Source organism: Oreochromis niloticus, linkage group LG11, assembly GCF_001858045.2.
Source record: "Oreochromis niloticus isolate F11D_XX linkage group LG11, O_niloticus_UMD_NMBU, whole genome shotgun sequence".
NCBI lineage: Eukaryota > Metazoa > Chordata > Actinopteri > Cichliformes > Cichlidae > Oreochromis > Oreochromis niloticus.
This window is the reverse complement of record NC_031976.2, coordinates 23,473,588-23,496,547: the sequence shown is the minus strand read 5'-3', so window position 1 is coordinate 23,496,547 and position 22,960 is coordinate 23,473,588. Positions and strand designations below refer to the sequence as shown.

The 22,960-nt window shown below is 41.9% G+C and overlaps 2 protein-coding genes across 8 annotated transcripts; both read left to right on the top strand.

The window, feature by feature from the left end:
- Positions 1–51: 51 nt before the first annotated feature.
- Positions 52–10,925, top strand: p3h3 (prolyl 3-hydroxylase 3). Of its 2 annotated transcripts, none has more exons than XM_005455481.4 (16): positions 52–190; positions 2,286–2,470; positions 2,699–2,857; positions 4,130–4,322; positions 4,405–4,536; positions 4,641–4,783; positions 4,998–5,087; positions 5,179–5,231; positions 5,337–5,416; positions 6,424–6,551; positions 6,625–6,720; positions 6,805–6,955; positions 7,097–7,214; positions 9,461–9,536; positions 9,625–9,765; positions 10,552–10,925. In XM_005455481.4, the coding sequence occupies exons 2-16, from the start codon at positions 2,303–2,305 to the stop codon at positions 10,717–10,719; spliced, it is 1,896 nt and encodes a 631-aa protein (XP_005455538.1). In that variant the 5' UTR covers positions 52–190; positions 2,286–2,302; the 3' UTR covers positions 10,720–10,925. The 2 variants fall into 2 exon arrangements, with proteins under 2 accessions (XP_005455538.1, XP_005455536.1); XM_005455479.4 differs by lacking the exon at positions 52–190 and adding an exon at positions 217–993.
- Positions 10,926–15,554: 4,629 nt separating this feature from the next.
- Positions 15,555–21,686, top strand: gnb3a (guanine nucleotide binding protein (G protein), beta polypeptide 3a). Of its 6 annotated transcripts, none has more exons than XM_005455471.4 (10): positions 15,556–15,770; positions 17,358–17,458; positions 18,256–18,364; positions 18,495–18,640; positions 18,898–18,961; positions 19,262–19,424; positions 19,511–19,577; positions 19,662–19,863; positions 19,969–20,185; positions 20,569–21,686. In XM_005455471.4, the coding sequence occupies exons 3-10, from the start codon at positions 18,308–18,310 to the stop codon at positions 20,673–20,675; spliced, it is 1,023 nt and encodes a 340-aa protein (XP_005455528.1). In that variant the 5' UTR covers positions 15,556–15,770; positions 17,358–17,458; positions 18,256–18,307; the 3' UTR covers positions 20,676–21,686. The 6 variants fall into 6 exon arrangements, with proteins under 6 accessions (XP_003450635.1, XP_005455528.1, XP_013130055.1 ...); XM_013274601.3 differs by having other exon boundaries at positions 17,277–17,458; XM_003450587.5 differs by lacking the exon at positions 17,358–17,458 and having other exon boundaries at positions 15,555–15,770.
- Positions 21,687–22,960: the final 1,274 nt, after the last annotated feature.

The window sequence follows — 22,960 nt, the reverse complement described above, 5'->3', positions numbered from 1 at the left end:
CCTGCTCTGAGTTTGGACACCCAGCCTCTTGATACCCTGGCTCGGAAGAGTGTCCGTTGTCTGGCCCGTGTTGTGCTGCCTGTGTTTGCCTGAATGAATCATGAGACGCTGCCTTGTGTTGAGGGAAGGCCGTAAAGAAGTCCCGCACACAGAGTGGCTGCTGCTCATTACCGTAATCCACAGGATATAGGTACGCGCTCTCATTTTTATAATGCAAAAACGACTATTTTTTACTTGGTATGTCCACTGCCGAGTCGCCTCATGAAAATGTGAATGTGCGTTAATGCTCTATTAATTATAAGAAATGATTAATTTCTTCAAAATATAACCAACAACTATTAGTTTCACTTCAAACTACCAAAGCTGTTTTACAGTTATATTTACGGTAACGTCGGTTGCGTACTTCGGGTTCCTCTCGGATGAGATACAAATACTGTAGCTTCAAACATAACAAGTTTAATCAAGTCAAAACTCATCAATACCTCAAACCCAATTTGACAAACTCAAGCAAACCCAACGGGAGTCGTTAATAAACGCGCAGCGTTGTATTACATGTATTAAATTCATAAAAAGTACATAAAAATACAAAAAAAGCCCCCACTTTCTTAACAGGGAGGAAACTTTGTGGGTAGTTCTCCCCTTGGAGTCCCTCCTCTGCTTCCACCTTCGCCTCCTCTGCTGGGATTGCCTGTCGGACCATGGCGCTTCAATCGGGACGTTTGACTGTATACGTGGCGTTTAATTGTGCTATTCTCGCACTGTTTAGTTTTACCTCAACGGCTTGGGCAAGAGGCAGCCCCAATGTTATGTCACTTCTCCAGCCGTATGATTTTCTGTATTACAGCGGGGTCCGCGCATATTTTAGTGGGGAGTGGGGCAAAGCTGCAGAGCTGCTGGAGAAATCCATCGCGACCAGGGAATCACTGTTCAGGGTCCGCAGGCAGTGTCATGATGACTGTATGGCAGCAGGGACAGAGGCTCTGAAGAAACTGGGTAAGCTGGGCGCTAATATAAATTATATCAGATATTCAATTACTGGTAATATGATCATCTGTCTGAACAATGCGCCTGAATGGTGCAGTAGAAGCTCATTAAATTAAACTGCATTAATAAATTAGCTATTTAACACTGGTGTAGACCAGTTTTGTCCCTGCTGACTTATATTGGCATATCAGCAAAAATTGGCCAATAAAGATCATCTGTGACACAGTTTTGGGCGAACTAAATGTTTCAAAACTGTGTAATGAAGAGTTAAAGCTAATGGAACAAAGAAATACAGACTAAGTGTCGGTGTCTGAATCAGCTGTCAGCCAGTCTTTTTATTTTATACCCTGATATTAATGTCATCAGTGCATCATGCAACATATTAGAACAGATTTTGTGAAATTCAGTTATTCTTTTAGCTTCTCACAGCTGACTTAATTACACTTGCTAGATCACAAACACACCCTCAGGGATGAAGGGCTATGTCAGGAGGGGCATCTGCTGCGAGAAATAAGGGAGCAGACATTAGTACCTTCTTCCATACAACCTGCTGAATGTTTTCAAACCTGCCAACTTTAAGGAAAAGCCAGAGGAACGACTGACCTACTCCATGAATACGTAGAGTATTCATGGATTCATGCAGACGAAATAGTGATGTGTATGCTCTGAAGAGAAGAGGAGTAGCGGTAGTAAAGGTAGATGAGTTTAAATACCTGGGATATCCAAAGCGACAAACAGTACACAAGGGAGAGGTGAAGAAGGGAATGCAGGCAGGATGGAGTGGGTGGAGACGAGTTAGAGAGGCATGGTTGAGATGGTTTGGACATACGCACAGGTGAGATAGTAGCTATATATATTGGCGGCAGCAGCAAGGTGAGAATAAAAGAGGAAGACCACAGCAGAGGTTCATAGATGTGGTGAAGGACGGCATGCAGATGGTGGATAATAGGGAAAGAGTGAGATGGAGGCAGGTGATTCATTGTGGTCAGCCCTAAAGGGAACGGCCAAAAGAAGAAGATTGGACCTATCATGTAGCCAGACAACAGCTTTGAGTCTGTGTTAATTACTAGTTGGAAACTAGATTTTATGATTTTATGAAGTTACTGGCGGCTTCACCCTTACTTCTCGGTGTCTAAATGCGTAGCTAAAAAACAATGTGACCTCAAGAGCTCAAAGAATGTGTAAGATAGGCTTTTTTGTGTTTTGTTGTAGATTGTTGGCAGTTCTAAAAATCAAAATGTATAAAATATATGCCACAGGCTGGGACCTTATCGTCTTTTCAATGGTGTGTGTGTTGTTAGACTCTGAACAGGGGACTATGTGGGACCTCTGGGCCCTGGACTGGGTGCATCAAAAAGCTGAGTGTTTGAGGTTCTGCATTGGACGCTCTGTCACACATGTTGGACAGCTTCCTGTTTCTGCTGATATAGAGTACGAGTTTGGCACTCGCAACCCTTATAACTTTCTGCAAGTCACCTACTACAAGGTAAGTCGTTCTTTACACAGCCATAAGGAGCTGCTGCATAATAAAGCTCCTAAATTGTCATTACTTCTACCAGTACTGTGTTCCAAATTGTCATTTAAAGGGAAGCACCTGTCAGTATGGTCTGCAGCCATAATTATAGTTCAGCTCACAGCTGCATAAATAATCACAGCAACACCCTTAGTGGTCTGTAACAAACTTCATTCAGTCTCTCATTTTCCTCCACATCAGCTAGAAAAGTTGCAGAGGGCGGCATCGGCAGCTCATACCTACTTTGTGGCCAACCCCTCTCACCTGGAGATGAGAAACAACATCGAGAAGTACAGACGGATGGACGGCGTGACCGACGAAGATTTCCAGGACAGAGAGAGTCACAATGAGAAACACTGGGTGAGGAGGGAAGAGTAATGGGGTATACAGTGTAAGTGGGAAGAAACTGGGTTGCACTGCTTAGAAAAATCAGTCAAATCTGAATAAATTCACTGTCTGACCCATTCAGAATGAGCTGCTCCTTCAGCATTTTGGAGCCCTCATACCTTCATAAGCACAGAGGAGAGACACATGAAATTTGTAGGTCTTAAAAAGACATTTAAAAAAACTGAAGGCTGTCTTACATCCACTCCAAATGTTGCAATTTAAAGCAAAAATCTTGTGATTACCTTAAAAAAATTATCTTAATTCAACAGAAATTCTAAAAAGCTGCTTCATTGTCATATAATCTGTAGGTGAAAATAAAGAACACTTATCTAAAGAGGCTTAATGGTTAGGTTAACAATGTTTGTCAGCACTAGTCAAACATATTGCCTTACCTTCGACCTTCTTTCACAGCCGCTAGTGTTGTTATTGTCCAATTATAAGCAGATAGCACAAAAGACCAAACTACTTATCTTTTTGAAGCACTTTAGTCCTCTGATATGAACTAATAGTTCTCAGTTTTAGTTCCTAATAAGCATAAAAGCTTTGATTCACTAGTTAAGCAGTGGAAGTGCGAGTTTTTGCACTTGCTAACTAGTTAATGATAGCCGACATGCAGACAGGTTTAAAGGCTTTGAACAAACATATCAGACATTTCTTTAACTGACTGACCCTAACTAAGCCATAACTAGTCCTCTAATAGTCCTCACTCTGATTTAAGTTCACAACTCAACAGCTGATGAAGGGCGTTCAAACAGAATGATTTTAGAGACGTCACTGTGGAGAGTCAGACGTGGCCTGAGGGACTGAATTTCTCTGTCTCACTCTCACCTTCACTTGTCTGTTTGCATGCACATGTCTCAAAAGTAAAAATGTACTTCATCATCAAACGCTAGCCTTTAGCTTTGGGTAACACTTAACAATAAGAATTGTAATAATCAGTGTGTAAACCACCTATAATTCAATAGCATCTCATCGGTATTGGTTAGTGTGTGTTTTATAAACGGTTAATCTTTTTCTCCTCCAGTAAATGTTTGTTAATGCTGCTGTAAGGATTCCTTAGAGGAGCACTGAGAATACTTTTGCACAGCAATTTTAAAATAGTTATATTTAAAAGTGTTATATTTCTTAAGCACTATGATACAAAACAATATACAACTCATTAGTTGTTGTTTTTTTAATTAGCAAGCAAATGGCGACTGTGTTATTTCCCTGTGTTAATCTCTGTCTCTGTATCACTGACTTCAGGTCCTGTATGATGCTGCACTGCAGCTCGAGGCTAACTCTGAATGGAAGCAAGCAGCAGAGAAATGGAAAGCTTGTGTGAATGAAACCCTGCAGCAGACAGAGGAGTGCAGGGTGCAGTGTGAAGTCGCTTCCCAACGGCTGCCTGAGGACAGGGGAGTTGACAGCGTTGACGGCGTGTTTGAAAAGGCAGCAGGTAAGAAGCAGGCAGAAGTTTTGAGCCAGACAGAAAGAGACCAGAAAGAGCCAGTTGTCACCAGTTTTTGTTTTCTGTCCAGCCCTCTCCCTCTCGCTGCTCTCATGCCGACAGTCATGCGTGACTCAAGTGGCCACACGACCTGGAAGGATTTCTGCTCAGGAGGACTTCCTGCCAACACAGCTTGAGCATCTGCACATCGCACAGTTTAAAGGTCTGATTTTTTAGGTCAATGTGAAGGTCACACACGTGATTTTATTATTCATCTTAAGACTGATGCACTACTTTGCCTTACTTTGCATCCTCAATTCCCGGCAGCCGGTGACATAAGCGGGGCGTTGCAGACACTTCGCTCTCTCCTGCTGTTTTACCCCTCTGACAAGGACTCCTTAGACAACCTGCAGCTCTACCATGAGACACTAGGGGGAGACACAGAGTCACAGAGCGCACAGCCTGCTCAGGTACCATTCAAACCACTCAAGGTTCATTATATTAAAATTACCACAGTGGTGTCAAAACGTAAAAAAGTTATAAATCCAATAAAGTAATCCAAGTAATTTAAATGAGAAATACATTTTTTCACTTCTCTTGTTCAGTTATTTCAAGCATACTTAGGTTTCAAATTCATCTTTAAAGTCATATTTAAGCACAGGTTTGTGTGTTTTTGTCACACAGGAGATTGTCAGATACATCAGCCACTCCTTGCAGGAGAAGAAGCTGTTGTATTTTGGTATGGAGAACCTCGACTTCACTTTCACAGATCCAGTAAGTACTGATGCCAAATGTGCAGTGCAGTGACAAGAGAGCCAGCTATGAAGCATTTCTTTGCTGAGGTTATTCATCACCCTCTGTGCAGGATCTTTGGACTCCAGAAGATGTTGTACCTGAATCATTGAGGGAGATCTGGAGGTAAAAAAAGAAAGAAAATGAAAAAGAAATCAAAGGTGAATCTGTCACTAGTGGAAACTAATGAAACAGAAAACTCCATCTGTATCTTTTGTGTTTTAATGTTAGAGCTGAAAAAGAGAAAATGAATGAGAAAATGAAAGTGGGCGAGCAGCAAGAGGAAGTGGATGACAGTGGGTTTTTTGCAGGTAAGAAACAGTATGTTGGGGAGTCAGTATGTTGCAGGTAATTTCCTTATGCTATGTGTTTTCAGCCTTTTCTACCTAGGGCGTCATGGGAGGAGCTCCTCGTCACCTTAATTGCACTTCAGGTAGCTTAAAACAAGGAAACACAGGTGTATCCATTACAGATATGCCTGTTTATGTGGCATGTAACCATTAACATCCATCTATCCATTAACAAGTGAAATAATGAATAACATCCACACGTACCTATAGGCTTTGTAGGGTTGTCAGTAAGGATCAACAGATTATAACAGCTCACACATCTTATGTATGTGAAAATCTAACACATTAGAGAATAGAGGATCATTTATTTGCAGTGTGTCACAGTTTCTCGGCATCTCTGTTAAAGATGACTTTACCATGACACACTAGAAGACTATTATTAAATAATGACTAAAATTAGCAGTAATCTACATATCCTATGAAATACGTGTCAATGAATCATTCTACTCTTTATATTACACTGCTTAGACTTTTCTAAAATATAAAACAGGGAAGGAGTCACTTATAGTCAAGTCAAGATTAGCCTGTCTGCTGCTATGACCATCAGGGAAAGTCACCAAAAAGTCACAAGCTTTGTGGGTTTTGTTGAATATTATGGAAACTATTACAAAGAAATTGAAGCGGCAGTTTATACCGAGAAATAGAGTTTTGTCTTATTTGCTTGAATAATTTATCAATTTCACACAGAGGAAAACGAGGCGTGAAGTGACACAGTTTCTATGGATCTACTGAAACCTGAAGACTAAACAGACCAGCGCCTGAAATAAAAGTAAAATCAAAGAGAATATATTCAGTTTGTTGGGATCTGGTCGCCCCATTAAATACAGTCATTATAGAAACAAATATTTCCCATTTGGCAGCTTCGGCGACTTCATATCAGAAAAAACACAGTCGTACCACCATCTTCTGCTTAAAATAAGAAGTGACCCATTTACTGTCTTATCCTTTCTTATTTGTCCTCTCTGCAGGTGGTCCGGTGCCTCAGGTGGGCGTGACGATCACAATGGACGACGAGATGCTGAACGGCACCAATCGAGTCGTCCTGGATGGAGTCATGACGGAGAAGGAGTGTGACAGAATACTGCAGTTAGCATCAGTAAGTTCAATCAGTTTTTTTTAACGCACGCATGTGAAAACCCCTAACATACACATTTACGTGGTCTCCATAGGTGGCAGGATCTCTTGGAGATGGCTATCGAGGACGGCGGTCTCCACACACTCCTCATGAGACGTTTGAAGGTCTGACTGTCCTCAGGGCGGTGAAGGTGGGTGGAAATGACATAACTGAAGCAGGTCTACGAGATGCTCTCAGCAGCATCTCGTGACCCTCACTGCTGCTTCTTCCTCAGTTGGCTCAGGAAGGCCTGGTGAACCAATCAGATGCCAAGCTGTTACATGAGCTGGGTGATAGAGTGCGAACCGTGCTGCACTCCTACTTCAGGAGCCCCTCAGGACTTTTCATCACTTTTACACACCTGGTCTGTCGCACTGCTGTCACAGGTAAAACCAACAGTATTCAATACTGGGATAAATGGAACAGGTCCTTTAATGTGTAACTAAATCATCCACTCTATTCTTACTTTATTACTTAAAGTTAAATGTGTTATTTTGTTCTTGTTCTGTTTTTTCTTTTTAAATCAGACGATCAGAAGGGCAGGCTCGACCTCTCTCACCCCGTCCACGTTGACAACTGTCTCCTCGAGCCGGAAACCAAGCAGTGTTGGAAGGAACCACCAGCTTTCACACACAGAGACCTCAGGTACTGAAAAAAACATCTCTTCGTGGATTAATAATAAATTTGGGCTCACACTTTCTCCACAAATAATTTTAGAAGATGTTCTCAAGCCATTTTATTCTAGCAAATATCCACGAACAGAATGTTTTAATATTCCTTTACTGGTAAAATGTCATTTAGATATCATCAGCATATAGCAGTGAGAGAATGGTACATGTCATCGTTGCCAAAAGAAAGCTGTCACAAACCGAACAAAGATCTCTGTGATCCAGAGACTCGTGTCTGCTTAGAATACAGGTTTCTGAGAAACATCTTTAGCTGCTTGAGGAATGTGACATTTTCAAACCATTATATAGAAGATGTGAACATCGACGTTGTTTCTCCATTTCACAGCCCTAAGCTACATTTGGGAGTGTTACAATGGACAGCTAAAACACTTGTATCTGCAACTAATTTTGCTGTTTAAACAATGATGTATCCCAAGATACTGGTGCTCAAAAAACTGATTACAGAAAAACATCTTGCTGTTTCTAAAGAGGACAGGTGGGAACATTTCTTAGATGTTGCTGATTTTATATGGAATTACCTAAAAAGCATTAGTTTACACTGCAAGTCTTAAACAGTGTTTCAGGGGAACAATTGTGGCAAATATCAAAACAACCAGAGCACCTGTCGTCACTGGTAAATAGTTTTGTTCTGTTGTTATGGGGAAATAATGACACCTTAGAGCTACATGAACTGATGGAGGTGGAGGGAGAGCAGAGAAAACACTGCTCTACAACACAATTGCTCCATAAATAAATGCAACTGAAAACTGAACGTGACACTTAAAGTTGCTGGTTTTAGTTTTTATTATATGTGAAGAGGTCAGTCTAAGGAAAAAAACGTTAATAATTGAAAACTGAAATGGCTTAGTTTCAGTGTTTCAATGTTTCTGCTTTGACCAAAATGTTCATCCTCTTTGGGTGTAATCGTGCCAATTCTATCGCCAAAGGAAGGAATTATGTAATTGTTGCATGTTCTGTTTGTCTGTCTGTCTGTTTGTTTGTTAGCACTTTAGTGTCCACAGTTTTCAAGATATCATTTTCAGATTTTATGAGATGGTTATGAGGTGGATGGAGGTGGGCCGTCTGAGGTTTCCTTTTATGAAATGTAATTGTCAGTTTTAACATTTTGTGACATTATTGAATTGAATTTTAGTCAGTGGCAGATCACAACAACAGTAACTTCAAGATGCTTTATATTGAAAGTTAAAGACCCTACAACAAAACAGAGAAACCCCAACAAGATGACCCCCTAGGAGCAAGCACTTGGTGACAGCAGGAAGGAAAAACTCCCTTTTAACAGGAAGAAACCTTCAGAGGAACCAGCCTGTTACAGATTGAGGCTTTCTATTTCACCTTTTAAAACTTTAACCCTGGATTTGACCTTCCTTGTGGCAGGAAATCTGCAATGCTGCAAAGTAAAGTTACATTTCTTTTTATTTCAGGGGTAATAACTTTATTTTATCTTTTGAGACATTTTTTTTATCTAAATGTTATATTATTTTTGCATGATTGATTAAACCAGAGGTTCCCAAAGTGTGGGGCCCGCCCCCTAAGGGGGGATGCAGAGCCAAAGCAAAGCAGGAGATGAAGCATCGCCAAATATGTTTCCAAACCAACTTCCTTCCAAGCCAAAGACTAGAAAATATGGTGAAGCATATCTTCCCTTTGAAGCATATCTTCCCTGCACAAGTGCCGAGGTAGGTTTCCCCTGCAGAATTGGTTTTCCTGCGTCGGGAGCACGCGCTGGGCTCTCCAAATCACGGACAAACAGTATCGGATTTTTAGTTCACAAACACTTCTTGTAATGACTAACTACTCCTGGGGAGCAAACATTTTTCTTGTAAAACAAAGGGGGGCCTAGCAAAAAAAGTTTGGGAACCACTGGATTAAACTGACATTTCTCCATGGCACAGAATCTCACCTAGACACAACATCTTCACCTGCCTGTTTCTTCATTGTATAGTATACGATGAAGAAATGTAAAGTGGCCATAGATGGATGAAGACATGAGAAGTTTTAGTGAGAAATTAAAACGGTGTACGTAGGTGTGAAATCTAAGAATAAATAAATGGGATTAAAATGTGCAGTTTAAATGGAATTAGCAGGACTACATAACAGTGTAATAACAGACTGTAATAATCAAATGACTGTGTGTGCATTCATGCTCAGATTTCAGCCTAATTCTTACACAGCAGGTTACTTTTACGACTCTCTTTCTCCCAGCGCCATCCTCTACCTGAATGACGACTTTGATGGCGGAGAGTTGTTCTTCACTAACAGAGACGCCAAGACAGTAACGGTAAGTCATTTTAATCTTGTTATTACTATTTTTACTCTTTAATTAATATATTTGTTGGAGCTGGTAAACTTGTCTTCTGTGCCTTCAGGCTCGAGTGAAACCCAGCTGTGGTCGACTGGTGGGCTTCTCCTCGGGTCCGGTAAATCCTCACGGTGTTACCGCGGTAACCAGAGGCCGGCGGTGCGCCCTGGCCCTCTGGTTCACAAAGGAGAAGCTCTACAGGGACAGGGTGAGCTTTATGACAGCACAGAGCTGCCATGACCTCCTTCTCCTCCTCCTCGGGTCTGGCCGGTCACCTGCAGGCGTGTGGTTGATGATGTCATGATCCCGGTGTTGGATAACATGAGCAGCTGGGGCACAATGCAAATCTGGTGGCTGTTTGCATGTTTTCCTATTTACTGTGCCTGGTCTGTGGTGATGCCATGACATTGTCTTTTAGGTTTATCATAAATGCAATCATTTTTCATGCACCTGTCAATTTATAAACCAAAACATGTTTAGTTTTTTTTATAAGCTGTGACTTTCTGCAGTGAGGGAGTGCGTCCTCATCAGTGATAATAACAGAGATGTAAGGAGCTGCGCTGAAGAGCTGCTGTCGAGCCAAAGAGACTATTGAAACGACTCAGTTTACATAACTTTTAGCATCACGTAGATAAAAGAAAATCTAAATTTACATGTAGAAACACACTTTGCTTAGATGAGCAGGGGGTTTTCAGCTCCAGCCTTACATTTTCTACTTGGCTACATTTTCATAAAAGTTTTGGTTATGCAAGCAAAGTTTCATTAACTTAGTTTATCCCGCATTGGTCATTGTTTGCCCTGTGGGCTCGTGTTGAGCAAATGAAGCTCCCTCTAACAGAGGAGAATCTCTTTTACAGAAAAATTGTCCTGAAAGTGCAAGAAGAGAAGTTGAAATTATTCCAACAAAGATGAATGTTCCTCCCAAACTTTAGTTTTATGTCATTGTGACTGCAGGAAGTCAATATTTGAGCTGTATTTTGGGTCTCTCCCTCAGGAGCGAGAGGAGGCAGAGGCCGTGTGGGCTGCAGATGGACACAGTGTGGTGAAAACGGACGAGGAGACCGAGGGCGGCGCCACCTCTAGCCGCAATGCTCGGAGCCAAGTGACAAAGGAGAAGAAGCGAGAGAGAGGCAGGGTGACGGGGGGCAAGGATGAGCTGTGAGGGCCAGAATGAGCCCAAACTTCATCATTCACCCACACATTCACCCTCTTCATGTTGCTGCCTGGTGCTGTAAAGTTTGCATGTGTGTATATATTTATACTGTATATGATGAGGGTATATGAGAGAATAATGTCCTGTCGTCCCTCTAATGTCAATCACTGCCCTAAAAACCAAAGAGAATAAAAAAAGTCATAAATGTGACTCTGTACAGGTGTATCGTGGGTATTGTATGCCAAAAGCATGCAAGTGCTGAACAGAGAGCGCATTAGATGATATGAAAACAGGGCTGTGTAATCTATTAGGTGATTACCGCACACCCTCTTTAACAGCCTGCTGATAAAAACAATTAAAACTAAACAAAAAGAAGGTTAAAGTTTATTTAGTCTGTTAGACAAAGGATGATAAGATAGGAACCACACAGCAGCAGGAACCTGTAAACACAGTGACGCCGTCCAGAAACTATAATTTGAGGCAGTAAAAGAGGGAGAAAAGGACCAGAGAGAGACAGCGAGAGGTGTGGAGGAAGGGAAAAAAAGATAGAAATAGAGAGATTACTGTTAATCCCTCATAAATGAGTGCATTTGTTTATGAAGCTTAAAAACATCTCCCATTTAGAATATGGAATAGTAATCCGGGAGAGATGATTTAATCATTCACATCCAGCGCAGTGACATTCGACCACCTTCTCCCATCTTATCCTCCCCATTACAACCAGAGCCTCCGCTCAGCCCCCCTCCTCTGCTTTTATCTTGTGCATTAGGTGCCGACTCAAGTACCATTCATGGCCCATATTAACACTCTTACTCCCCCCTGTGTTATAATCCCCTGCGGCTGGAATTGGGTCGGTGGGCCCTTTTTAATGCAGCCTTGGGTTTAACCTCTTCCCTCCCTCTCACAGTGAGACCACGTAGCGCCCAAAACACCTCCGCATTAATCTTCACTTAAGTAGGAGTTAGTCACTAAAAAGCATTTTATGCATAATGCATTTTAATGCTTTTTAAATGCACATTAAAGATCACAGATGTCTAATGATACCTGCGTATACGAGCAAGAAATTTACACATCAAATTTCTATGTTTTTACATGAGCAGGAGAAATTATGTAAGGCTCAGCCGCGTAGTTATAAAACTGGTGTTATTATAATTGAATGCTGTGTGTAGTGAGTAGCTGACAGGATCACTCATCTCCTATATCACATTTCCTACTATTTGTGATTATGACCCTAACCTCCTATTGGTTGCTTACTGATGATGTCTGGCCTTGGTGCCTTACATAATTTTGAAGAGTAGAGTAAACAGAAATAATAAGATTCTGGTTTTTATATCACAAGTTTTATTTTACATTCCTGTTTATAGAGGTGGCCTGACAACAGGCAAAGCTTCCTCAAATATGGGTAGGGCTAAAAATAAATATCAAAAGTTAAAAGAACAGCAGCAGAGATGCAACATTTCAACACACCGACTGGTTACATACAGTCAGAACAACAATAGCACGTCACAACAAACTGTACTCGGTTTACAGCAGCTTACTGTTACTGTTGAACCCTTCAGGGTAGATGCACCATCAGACACAGTCAAAGGTGAAAAGTCATCGCAGTCATCTGAGTTTGCTTGGAAAGTGGAAGGAGACTCTTTTCCTCGACTCCCCTGCAGACGGCTCAGAAAATCAACTTTGAGTTGAACCCAGAACCTTGTTGCTATGAGACAACTTCTTCTGCCAGTTTACACAAGAAAGATACTGAAACTTGTCAGAAAAACGAATGCTTTTCATTTTAATGTAAACAGTAAAACCTTGAAATATCAGTCAAATTATATCCACAGCTGATTGACAGATTTTTTTTTCTAAGCACAAACTGCCTGCTGAGAGTGCACAGATATTGCTTGGGAACATATGCAAGGTGAATAAACACCCACTCACTTGCCATTTCATTTTAAAGTTCATCTTGCTAGTATCAGGTTGGATCTTCTTTCACCTTTAGAGCTGTCTTAATTCTTCACCGATTCAACAAGGTGCTGAAAACATTCCTCAGATATTTTTCTCCATATTCACATAATAACATCACACGATTGCTACAGATTTGTTAGCTGCAAATCCATGATGCAAATCTCCCGTTCCACCACATCCCAAAGGTGCTCTATGGGACTGAGATCTGGTGATTGTGGAGGCTATTTGAGTACAAGTGAACTCATTGTCAAGAAACCAGTTTGTGATGATTTGAGCGAAATGGCACATTATAAATGGTAGATGGCCTGTATTTATATAGCGCTTTTCTAGTCCCTAAGGACCCCAAAGCGCTTTACATATCCAGTCATTCACCCATTCACACACACATTCACACACTGGTGATGGCAAGCTACGTTGTAGCCACAGCCACCCTGGGGCGCACTGACAGAGGCGAGGCTGCCGGACACTGGCGCCACCGGGCCCTCTGACCACCACCAGTAGGCAACGGGTGAAGTGTCTTGCCCAAGGACACAACGACCGAGACTGTCTGAGCCAGGGCTCGAACCTGCAACCTTCCGATTACAAGGCGAACTCCCAACTCTTGAGCCACGATCGCCCATGAAGGGATGGATATGGTCAGCAGCAGTTCACAGGTTGGCTGCGGTGTTTCAGTGATCCACACCTGGTAATAAAGTCCCCCCACACTGTTACACTACCAGCAGCCTGAGCAGATGTTGCAAGGCAGAATGAAACCATGCTTTCATGTTGTGTCAAATTTTGACCCCACCACTCAAATACCACATCAGAAATCAGTACATCAGTACATCAGTAGATCATCAGTTTGAAATACTCAGACCGGGCTTTGTAGCACCAACAACCATGCCGTGCTCAAAGTCATTTAAATCAGCTTTCTGCCCCATTTGGATACTCGGTTTGAACTTCAGTAAGGGTCATCTCAACCATAACTAGATATATAAACATCAGCAGTCTAACAACATGTTTGTGTCTGACACATTTGTCATTTAATCCACTCACTCCTCCCACAGATCAAATGTTCAGAGATCTCTTTCAGCGTGTGCAAAGTAAACAAAACAAACTCTCCTCTTCATGTTTTTATTGTGCTGTGCAGGAACCGAGTGCAGAAAGACATATATTTAAATTTTCATCTCATTCGGGGAGGGATGCTCGCCTTTTCTGCTTTCAGTTCAGTCGGTTTAACATCAATAGTAAATGTAATAAAATCATAGCAGATTATAAGATTTTACAAACCACTTTGAGACTTTTCCTTGTAGTAGAGCATTGTTAGTCTTTAAATAGTAACCCATAATCGGACACTCTTTCTGTCTTTATCCCGTCCTGTTTCTGTGCCTCTGCTAACAAATCCCTTGTTTTGCTCTTTGTTTTTTCTCTCTGTTTCACTCGCCGTTTCACAGCCTGTGCTTCCCTGACTCCATTTCTCCAAATCAAGGGTCAGCACCACTGTCGTTACCACAATCCAGCGAGCAAAGGTCAACACTTTTAAACTGCAGAGCTCAATTTAGCCATGCTGAATCACAGAATGAAGCCAGGAAGCACACAGCAAAGGCTTTTCTGCTCCAAACACAGATATGTTCGCAAATGTGCAAACAAGGAATTCATATTGTCTTAGTAGTACAGTGATGTCGCCTAACTGTGGGAATCCGTGTCAACAAGGGTTTGCCTGGAAAGTAGTAATGTGATATCTGAGGTACTTGTTCCATATTGGAACAAATAGAATCTTAGTTTCTTCATTTGCAGGATTTTATGTTATATTTTCTAATTATTCTTTGCAACTAAGTGAAGTGTGTTTTAGAGAAAGAACATTAAACAAGGTCTTAGACTGGCATGTTTTGCATATTGTCACTGTGTACTTGTAAACACCCCTAAGCAAATTTGTTTTAGGACTAGTTTAGGATTTGAATGTGTTCTTCTAGTTCAGAGGACACTGGGTATTTGAGACAAATTTCAAGGAGAAGTTACAAACACTGCAGTACAATAGCTCTGCCATAATTTATTAATGAACATACTTCAGCTACAGAAAGTAACTCTCAATAAAGTGACTCTCCTGATCCATGTGAAAAGCTCAGTGGGAGAAAGGAATGGGCGCTCCCTTTAATAATGCAGTTGGGATTCAGCACCTGATTCGGTGACTTTATCCCAGGCCTTTTGGGTCAAATGCAGTCTGTTCTCGTGGATCCGTCTCTCTGCCTAACAATGCAATGTCATGATCGTGAGTGCAAGCTGCGTTGTTTCATAACTAACACAGGTGATTTACTCTGTTAGATAATGTGCAAAAGCTGTGGAGTGGCACATCAACAGACGAGTGACAACAGAAACCTCTAAATTTAGATGTCTGGGCAGAACTCGAGCTAACCGAAGGGATATTAGGCCAGAAAGAGAGGCCTTTGTGGCCCTTTATCTCTACCTTTAGATGACAAAGAACATAGGAGACAGCTATAGTGGCACACACTCTCTACACCGACAGGAAATTCCTGCAGTAATTCTTGCTTTGTCATTATAGCCAGTCTGATCCCTACACTGCCAATCTCCCCCTGCCCATACACTTTCTAATATTAGCTTCACCTCAGGTTTACAAAACACAAACCCTCCTGTCAGTCATAGATCTTTTGAAAACTATCTCAGCACCATAAAAAGCCATGTTCCCAGGTCCTCTATTTATCCTCTTCTCCCTCCCCTCCACGATTTCCATCTCTTAGTTTTTTGACTTGGATTCACCCCGGCTCATGTCTTGTGACCCTACAGACATGCTCTGCACCTTGTTTGGTTTCACCCACTGTTTCTTCTCCCTTTCTGTCTATTTCACCATCACCCCCCCTCCCCCTTACTCTTCCATCCCAGGGTTTATCCCCTCATTGCTGATCTCCCTTCATCCCTCCAATCCTCATTTGTTCCTCATAGGAGCAGTGAGGCAAGTGAGGAATACCGCACTGTGCGCGATACCAAAAGCGAATGAGTGGAGGAAAGAGCAGGAACAGACAGGCTGAACTTATGACAGCAACCTGAGGGAGGCCGCCGCAGGAAGAGGGATTCAAGATCCACCAGAACACCTCGTTAGCAGACTCCGATTGGTAAGTGGATGGTCATGTGTTCCTTTCAGGAGACACTGATGTTTTCAGGTTTCAGTTTTGTGGATATGCTGCTGTGTCATGCTTCACGGGCATCAAGGGGTCATACAAAACTGACCTGAACACATTTACGGCTGATATCTTTTAAAAATGTGTCCATATTTCTGACATTTTTAAATGTGGTTGTTTTGAGTGTTGTGAGGCTTACACTTCAGAAAAGAAGTGTAAGAGTCCTTCTCAAGCTGGAAACCTGCTGATCATTAAAACGGTCTGGAGATGTCACATTTATACTGATACACACCCGATGCCTTTAGCTGTGTTTCATCTTGTGCTTATGGCACATGCAGATGAGGGATTTGCATGGGATCAGCATACAATAGTGATTTAATTGTATGCGCTGATAATCTGAATAAAAAACAAACTCCTTTTGTGGTCTGACTCTTAATGCGATCAGACATAATCTGCATGACAGAGCTGCGTAAAGTTATTTCAGATGCATTATTTTCCGTGTAAACTTAAGAATCAAAGCATCGGCTGTTTGAAGTTTTAAGAGTTGAAGAAGTGGTTGATGGCATTTATGCAACATGAAAAAATTTATCTGTTACAGTGTGCCTTTTAAAAGAAGTCATATACACTGTTAATGGAGAAGGGAGAGATGCTTTGGCTGAAGTCAGGAAGACATTTTCACTGTGATGCAAACTGAGTGTTACATTTTAATTAAAGCCAATGAAAAACATCTTAATAGTGACATAAATGTCATTTCACATAAACTAACAATTAGCTGCCATTTAACAATTTTTTAACATCCCCTTCAAGTTGCAAGAATATAAGAGGGAAACTGTCTGAGGAGTCGAATCACTGGCCATACTCATGGACCCTGCCCCACCTTTCACCAGCTCTCCCTCTGCCTACCTCCTCCATCTGCCCCCTACCTCATTCTCATGCCCCTATCTGCCGCCCCATCCCTTTCTCCATCTCTTATCTAGATGCAAAGAGCAGTCAGTAATCGGATGAGAGCAGATTTGATTCAAAAGGCATCCCTTAAAATCTCAGCCAGTAGGATTTAAAACTCACTCTCCTGCCTCACCTCTTACCCTCCACCCTCCCTTATTTCAACTCCCTGCCTCCCCTCCCTCTGCCTCCACTTCTCCCTCTGTTTGTGTTAATGCACTCCACCATCCCGCCACCCCTAGCAGTCATTTAATCACACAGAACAATGGCAGGGTCCCAGGAACACAATGGCAAAAGGGTAATAGCACGACTAAAACACTCAAACGTCATTAAAACGCTCATTACTGGAGCAATTTCCACATCTGGAGCAAAGGCTTTAAAATCCCCCTTGGTTCAGAAACTTCAGGGACGACGTATCAGTCAGCAGTTTAAGAAAGCTACACCCAAAGTGTAGCTGCTGTGGCTGGTGTGTGTTTTTGGAGGCCATCATCCATTTACTTTAGCTTTACACATAAAGCCCAGTGGCAAACAATTAAATCAAATCTCTTTCTTTTACAGAGTCACTCCCTCCTTTCCCTTCCTCTCCTTTTCACTTCAAACAAATTAGAGGCAAATCCACTTGGTCATGTGTTTTGACAGGGACACTCATTCAAATAGTAGAGGGGAGAGAAAGCGAGAGATTGCTGCAGGGACGCAAACGGTAAAATCAGCGCAAGTATTCCCTCCTGTCACTTTTTAAGGTAAGATAAAGGAAATGGCATCATGAAAACTGATTGCTTTAGAAAGAAAAAGAAGTAACTTTTAATATTTGTACAAGAAACTGAAAAGGGTGTGTTTTCTTTTTAAAGTTTGCTTATATTGTGGTGCTTCACCTGAGAAATTAACGCCGTGCTTTTCCATCTGAACTTCTCTGTGCTTCTTTCTGACTTTCTGGCTGCCTCTTCAGTTGTGCGTTGATTACATTTGTCACACTTTATGAGTCTGACCATTAGGCGATTGGTTTTACCGCTAAACATTGCTCATTTAATCATCACATTAGCAAATTTAATAGCCATCAGCAGCAGATGAGAGCTCAGCTGGAGTGTTAAATGGCACAAATTCCTCTACAAGTGTTGTGAATTTGCCGTGAAGCTGAGAGGCAGCGAGTGAGAGCTGGTACACATCATTACAGGACATACTGGTTTGTGTGTACATTCAGGGTGAGGATCTTTGCTCTCACATCGTCTGAAGGGCAAACTTTAACCGCGTGAATATTCATACGGTCTGCCTGTGCGTGCGTGTCTGAGTGTAGGTGTGTCCTGTGGGTTTCTCTGTATGTTCCTGCGAAGTTAGAAAAAGTTTGCAAAGCAGATGGGGGCAGGTTTGACTTGCAAAGCAGCACTTACCTGGAGACCTACAGTAGGGAGGTTAACAGGTAAATGCAGGTAAAATTCTGAGATGGAGTGATAGCGCGGGCGGCTTGGCAAAGATTTTAGGATTTCTTGGTGACTGAGTTTTGTTTATGCTGCTTCACCGGAACTCTCCTTCTTATTCCCAGGACTACGGCCTCTTCTGACATCTTCTCTAGAGTCCACTATTGATTGATCGCCATGGGTGAAATGGAGCAACTTCGAAAGGAGGCAGATAGTCTCAAAGACCAGATTACCGTAAGTTGGCCGCAATATATCATCTGTGGTAGATCCAGCATAATACACATACTGTTCTGTCTGACGTGTGTTGACATATTATTCCTGACGGCACTTTGTGTGTGTGTGTGCGTACGTGTGTGCTCTGCAGGCAGCTCGCAAGGCGGTGCAGGATACCACACTGCAGGAGGCAGCAGCTGGGATCACAGTGGTGGGGCGTGTCCAGATGAAGACCAGGAAAACACTAAGGGGTCATCTTGCCAAGATCTATGCAATGCACTGGTCCACTGATTCAAAGTAATTACCCAACATGCTGCACAAATTGAAAGGACACCTGCTTTTTTGTTGTGTCGCAGCCAAGATCTGATAGTTTTCTAATAATTTTCTAAATAATTGTGAGGAGAGTGAGCAAAGTCCAGATATGCAGAAGGGAGATGGTAAATTAGATTTGCTTTAACCTGAGTAAATTGATAGGGGGAAGCATATTCTTAATGTTACAGCCTCTGCTTCACGTGGGGGTTTTTTGCTGATTTTAATCCACATTTCTCCCCCAGGCTGTGTGTCAGTGCCTCGCAGGATGGAAAACTCATAGTGTGGGACACCATCACGACCAACAAGGTAGGAGAGGCCAAAGGGCAGGGCTATTACAATTCCGGTAATAGGAATTTTTGTTTCCAGCTATACCTAAACCCAAAGTAAACGTGGTTGTAAACCTTGCAGGGTGTATTCACTCTCAAACACACCAAAATACACAATGTACTTCTCACTGTGCCTTAAGCATCTCTCGCTCAAACATTAAGACTTAAGCACATACCTTTAAAAGTTACAGGATCTAAATTTCCATCGTGAGACAGCTAAATACACGACAGTAAATTCAGAGGCTGAAAACAAGCTCTCCTGTCCTCTGTGTGCACCTAGGTGAATGCCATCCCCCTCAAGTCATCGTGGGTGATGACCTGTGCCTACGCGCCTTCTGGAAACCTTGTGGCGTGTGGCGGTCTGGACAACATGTGCTCCATCTACAACCTGAAAGGCAAGGATGGGAACGTCAAGGTCATGAGAGAGCTTGCAGCGCACACAGGTAGGAAGATGACAAGAAACAGAAATGAAATGCTCCTTTGCGATGAGTCCTGCGGTGCCCCATGTGGTATTTCTGTGGTTGTACAGGTTACCTGTCCTGCTGTCGTTTCCTCAGCGACACTGAGATCATCACCAGCTCAGGCGACTGCACTTGGTAAGAATATAGTTTGATTCACTGAACAAAAGAAAGTTTCAATTGATTTTTTTGCACTTGTTTGAATTAAACTTGCCCTTCTAGCGTACTATGGGACATTGAGACAGGAACCCAGAAGACTGTGTTTGCCGGACACCAAGGAGACTGCATGTCCCTTGGCGTGTCCCCAGACTTCAAGTTCTTCATCTCAGGGGCTTGTGACTTCACAGCTAAGCTGTGGGACATCAGGGAGGGCACCTGCAGACAGACCTTTGCAGGTCACGAGAGTGACATCAACGCCATTGGGGTGAGAACAAAGGGGAAAAAAAGATTTCCTTTTCCATTGTGTGCAAAGCTCTCAGTGCGTCCTGTCCAAGGAGGCACGCTTTCTAACCACTTCTATTTCCTCCAGTTCTTCCCCAACGGTAATGCAGTGATAACAGGATCAGATGACGCCACCTGCAAGATGTACGACCTGCGAGCTGACCAGGAGCTCATCACCTACCAGGACAGCAGCATCATGTGCGGGGTGACCTCTCTGGCCCCCTCCCTGTCTGGACGCCTGATACTCGCTGGCTACGACGACTTTAACGTCAACATCTGGGACTCGCTCAAAGCCGAGAGAGTCGGTGAGAAACCGAGTTATTCCACTTTTTTTTCTCCATCTTTTTTCTGCTATATTCCTTTTACTTAGTTTCCAGAGTGAGTTTGCTCTCTTCTTTTTGTCATTGTGGTTTCAATACAGTAATATAATGCAACACAAACACCTGACACACAGTCCCATAGACATCCCAGGCACAATAAATATTTGCACCACCTCCTCTTAATGCTGCTGGACAAATCTGACCAAACAAGACTAAAACTACATTTCCTGTATATTATTATTTTTTACAAGCACACAATATTGTTTTAGTTACATTTCCTTGTAAAGTTTAGTTTTGCACATAAGTAAACTAAAACCAAAAATGTTTGACCCTTTGTCTCATTTATTTCCCTGCTTGCTGCTGTTCAGGTGTGCTGGCTGGTCACGACAACAGAGTGAGCTGCATCGGAGTATCCACAGATGGCATGGCGTGCTGCACGGGATCCTGGGACAGCTTCCTCAAGATCTGGAACTGAGGCTGTTCATTGCAAAGAGAGCACTTAGTGAAGTGAAGAAAATATAAAGAAATTGAGGTCTGAGGGAGGGGATGAGGAGTCACATGGGGTGAGAAGAGGGTATGTCAAATTGTGCCAAGTCCTATCTAACGGTGGAGCGGGGTTGTAATGTGAAGATTTTCTCTCCTCTCCATCACGTTGCGCTCCAAACTTTCTTCTCACGTTATGGGGGAATTCTGGGTTCGGGGGTCTGAGCAAATGTCATTCCCATCAGTAGTTAATTGTACTGTGGTTCACATGGATCAAGTATGCACATTAATTACAGCAATTTGAGAACAGTTGCCAAATGGAAACGGTAGCACACAGGATGAGATAGAATTGAATACGTCCAGCTGAAGCATATGTTGTGTTGGGTAACTTACTAACATGCTGTGATTTCTATCATAGCACAAGTTAAATCATATAAATAATATGAGCTTTATTGTTTCAGACTGTTGTTTGTTGTTAGTTTTGGTAGATTCTGTAGATGCTTACATTTACTTCCTGTTCATTTTCTAACTTTAGTTAAAATGGAGTTCTAGCTTGCAGATGTCTGCATTAGCGTGTGTTTTTGTATGTGATCGATGGACAATATTTACCAGGATTTCGGGTCTCATCACTCGGCCTAACCCCTCAGTAGCTAGACCTGAAAAGTGCTTTGGGTAAACTGCTGAACTGACAGATGGGATAATAAAATGATTTTCATGCTTCGCTAAGCACTTACATAAAAAGATGACCCATTTGTCTCAGGACAGGACTCTTTGTATGAGTGGTGCATGGATGGTAATAGCTGCTGTGCTTATGAGTAGTACATCTGAATGTGTATATAAGTGCTTACTTTTCCTCTGCATGCAAACCTTTAAACTTGAAGGACAGGTTGTGTATATAAAAATGAAAAAAACAATCTAACTCTAATTTAAACAGGCTCTTTTCCAGAGTGGATACACACTGTACAAAGTGAAGCAGCACTACCTAATAAACATCTGCATTACACAAGTCTAAATGTTTATTTCTGGCATTCAAATCCTTCTAGATACAAGTGAAGCATGTGAAATGTCATCCACGCTTCTGTTGTCTTTGATTTCACTCTAGAGAAAATGTGAGCATTTATTTGTAGTGTGACTTTAGTTGTGTAGACAAAAGCATAAGAATGTAGTTTCTCTTAAGGATAAACAGGCTCAGATGTGAAGCATTGCAGGCTTTTTACACACAGCTGCATGCTAAACAAAACCTGATTGCTTTTATAAAAAAAAATCTGCTCTTGTCCTGAATTCCCTGTCAAACCTGTTTAGTTTTATTATTCATTAATCAGGAACCATGCACACACACACACACACACACACACACACACAAACAAACAAACAAAAAACATCTCACAAGATGCCTCCAACCAGTTTAAGATACAAGTTCCGTTCCTTCTGCAGGTAGACAGGATATAAAAAGCTAAAAAATACAATAATATAATTATTGATAGTTGCATTTATTCAAGCAGGACTTTATCTATCTCACATATTGCGTCCAGCTAATTTAAAAACACCAACTAACCTAACATATATGTCTTTGGACTGTGGGAGGAAGGCACAGGAAGAGCAAGCAAACCCCATACAGAGATGCACCAGTTGGAGCTCAAACCAGGGACTCCCTTACTGTGAGGTGAAAGTGCAAACAGCTTCAATCAGCCTCACTCCCATCCACACTGTAAAACCTTCACCTTCACCAACTTATTTAAACCGTATATTATCAATTAAAAATAATCATAAAAATTAGGATGATATAGCCTCAGTTAAAAATGCTATAATAAAGATCACCTGTCAGACAGATGCAGGGTTGCTGCCTCAGCTCATCCCTTTTTGGAATACTCACAGAGGCCTTGTCTCATAGGAACTAATAGCTAAGAACCATATAATGGCATTACTCACAGATGATCTTATCACTTACCTCCAAAATCCAGATTTAACTCCGCCCATACTCATGAACATGTAGGTTATCATGTGACTATCTCCAAAGCACAAGTTCTCTATCAAGTTATAATACATTCATTATAATACAGAGATTCAAAAGGGAATTTCACCAGAAGATGATGGAGTGATTGAAAGTAGTTGTAGCAGTTCATGTACAAAACTACGAGCATACCAATGGACTCTGTAGTATTTTTTCTGCTACATATTTTAATAATGTTGACACTAAACGCTTTAGAAGACATATTTGGTTGTGATATTTTCAAGGATCCCAGAGTGACACTTTTGGTTCTGATACCTAGCGGCACG

Excerpts from the sequence above, each read along its gene's own strand:
- gnb3a (XM_003450587.5), top strand. The coding sequence starts at position 18,308 with ATGGGTGAAATGGAGCAACTTCGAAAGGAGGCAGATAGTCTCAAAGAC. Across the intron at positions 18,365-18,494 it reads GTCTCAAAGACCAGATTACC|GCAGCTCGCAAGGCGGTGCA; the intron begins GTAAGTTGGCCG and ends TGTGCTCTGCAG. Across the intron at positions 20,186-20,568 it reads GCTCAAAGCCGAGAGAGTCG|GTGTGCTGGCTGGTCACGAC; the intron begins GTGAGAAACCGA and ends GCTGCTGTTCAG.
- p3h3 (XM_005455479.4), top strand. The coding sequence starts at position 699 with ATGGCGCTTCAATCGGGACGTTTGACTGTATACGTGGCGTTTAATTGT. Across the intron at positions 2,858-4,129 it reads GTCACAATGAGAAACACTGG|GTCCTGTATGATGCTGCACT; the intron begins GTGAGGAGGGAA and ends CACTGACTTCAG. Across the intron at positions 5,088-5,178 it reads ACTTCACTTTCACAGATCCA|GATCTTTGGACTCCAGAAGA; the intron begins GTAAGTACTGAT and ends CCCTCTGTGCAG.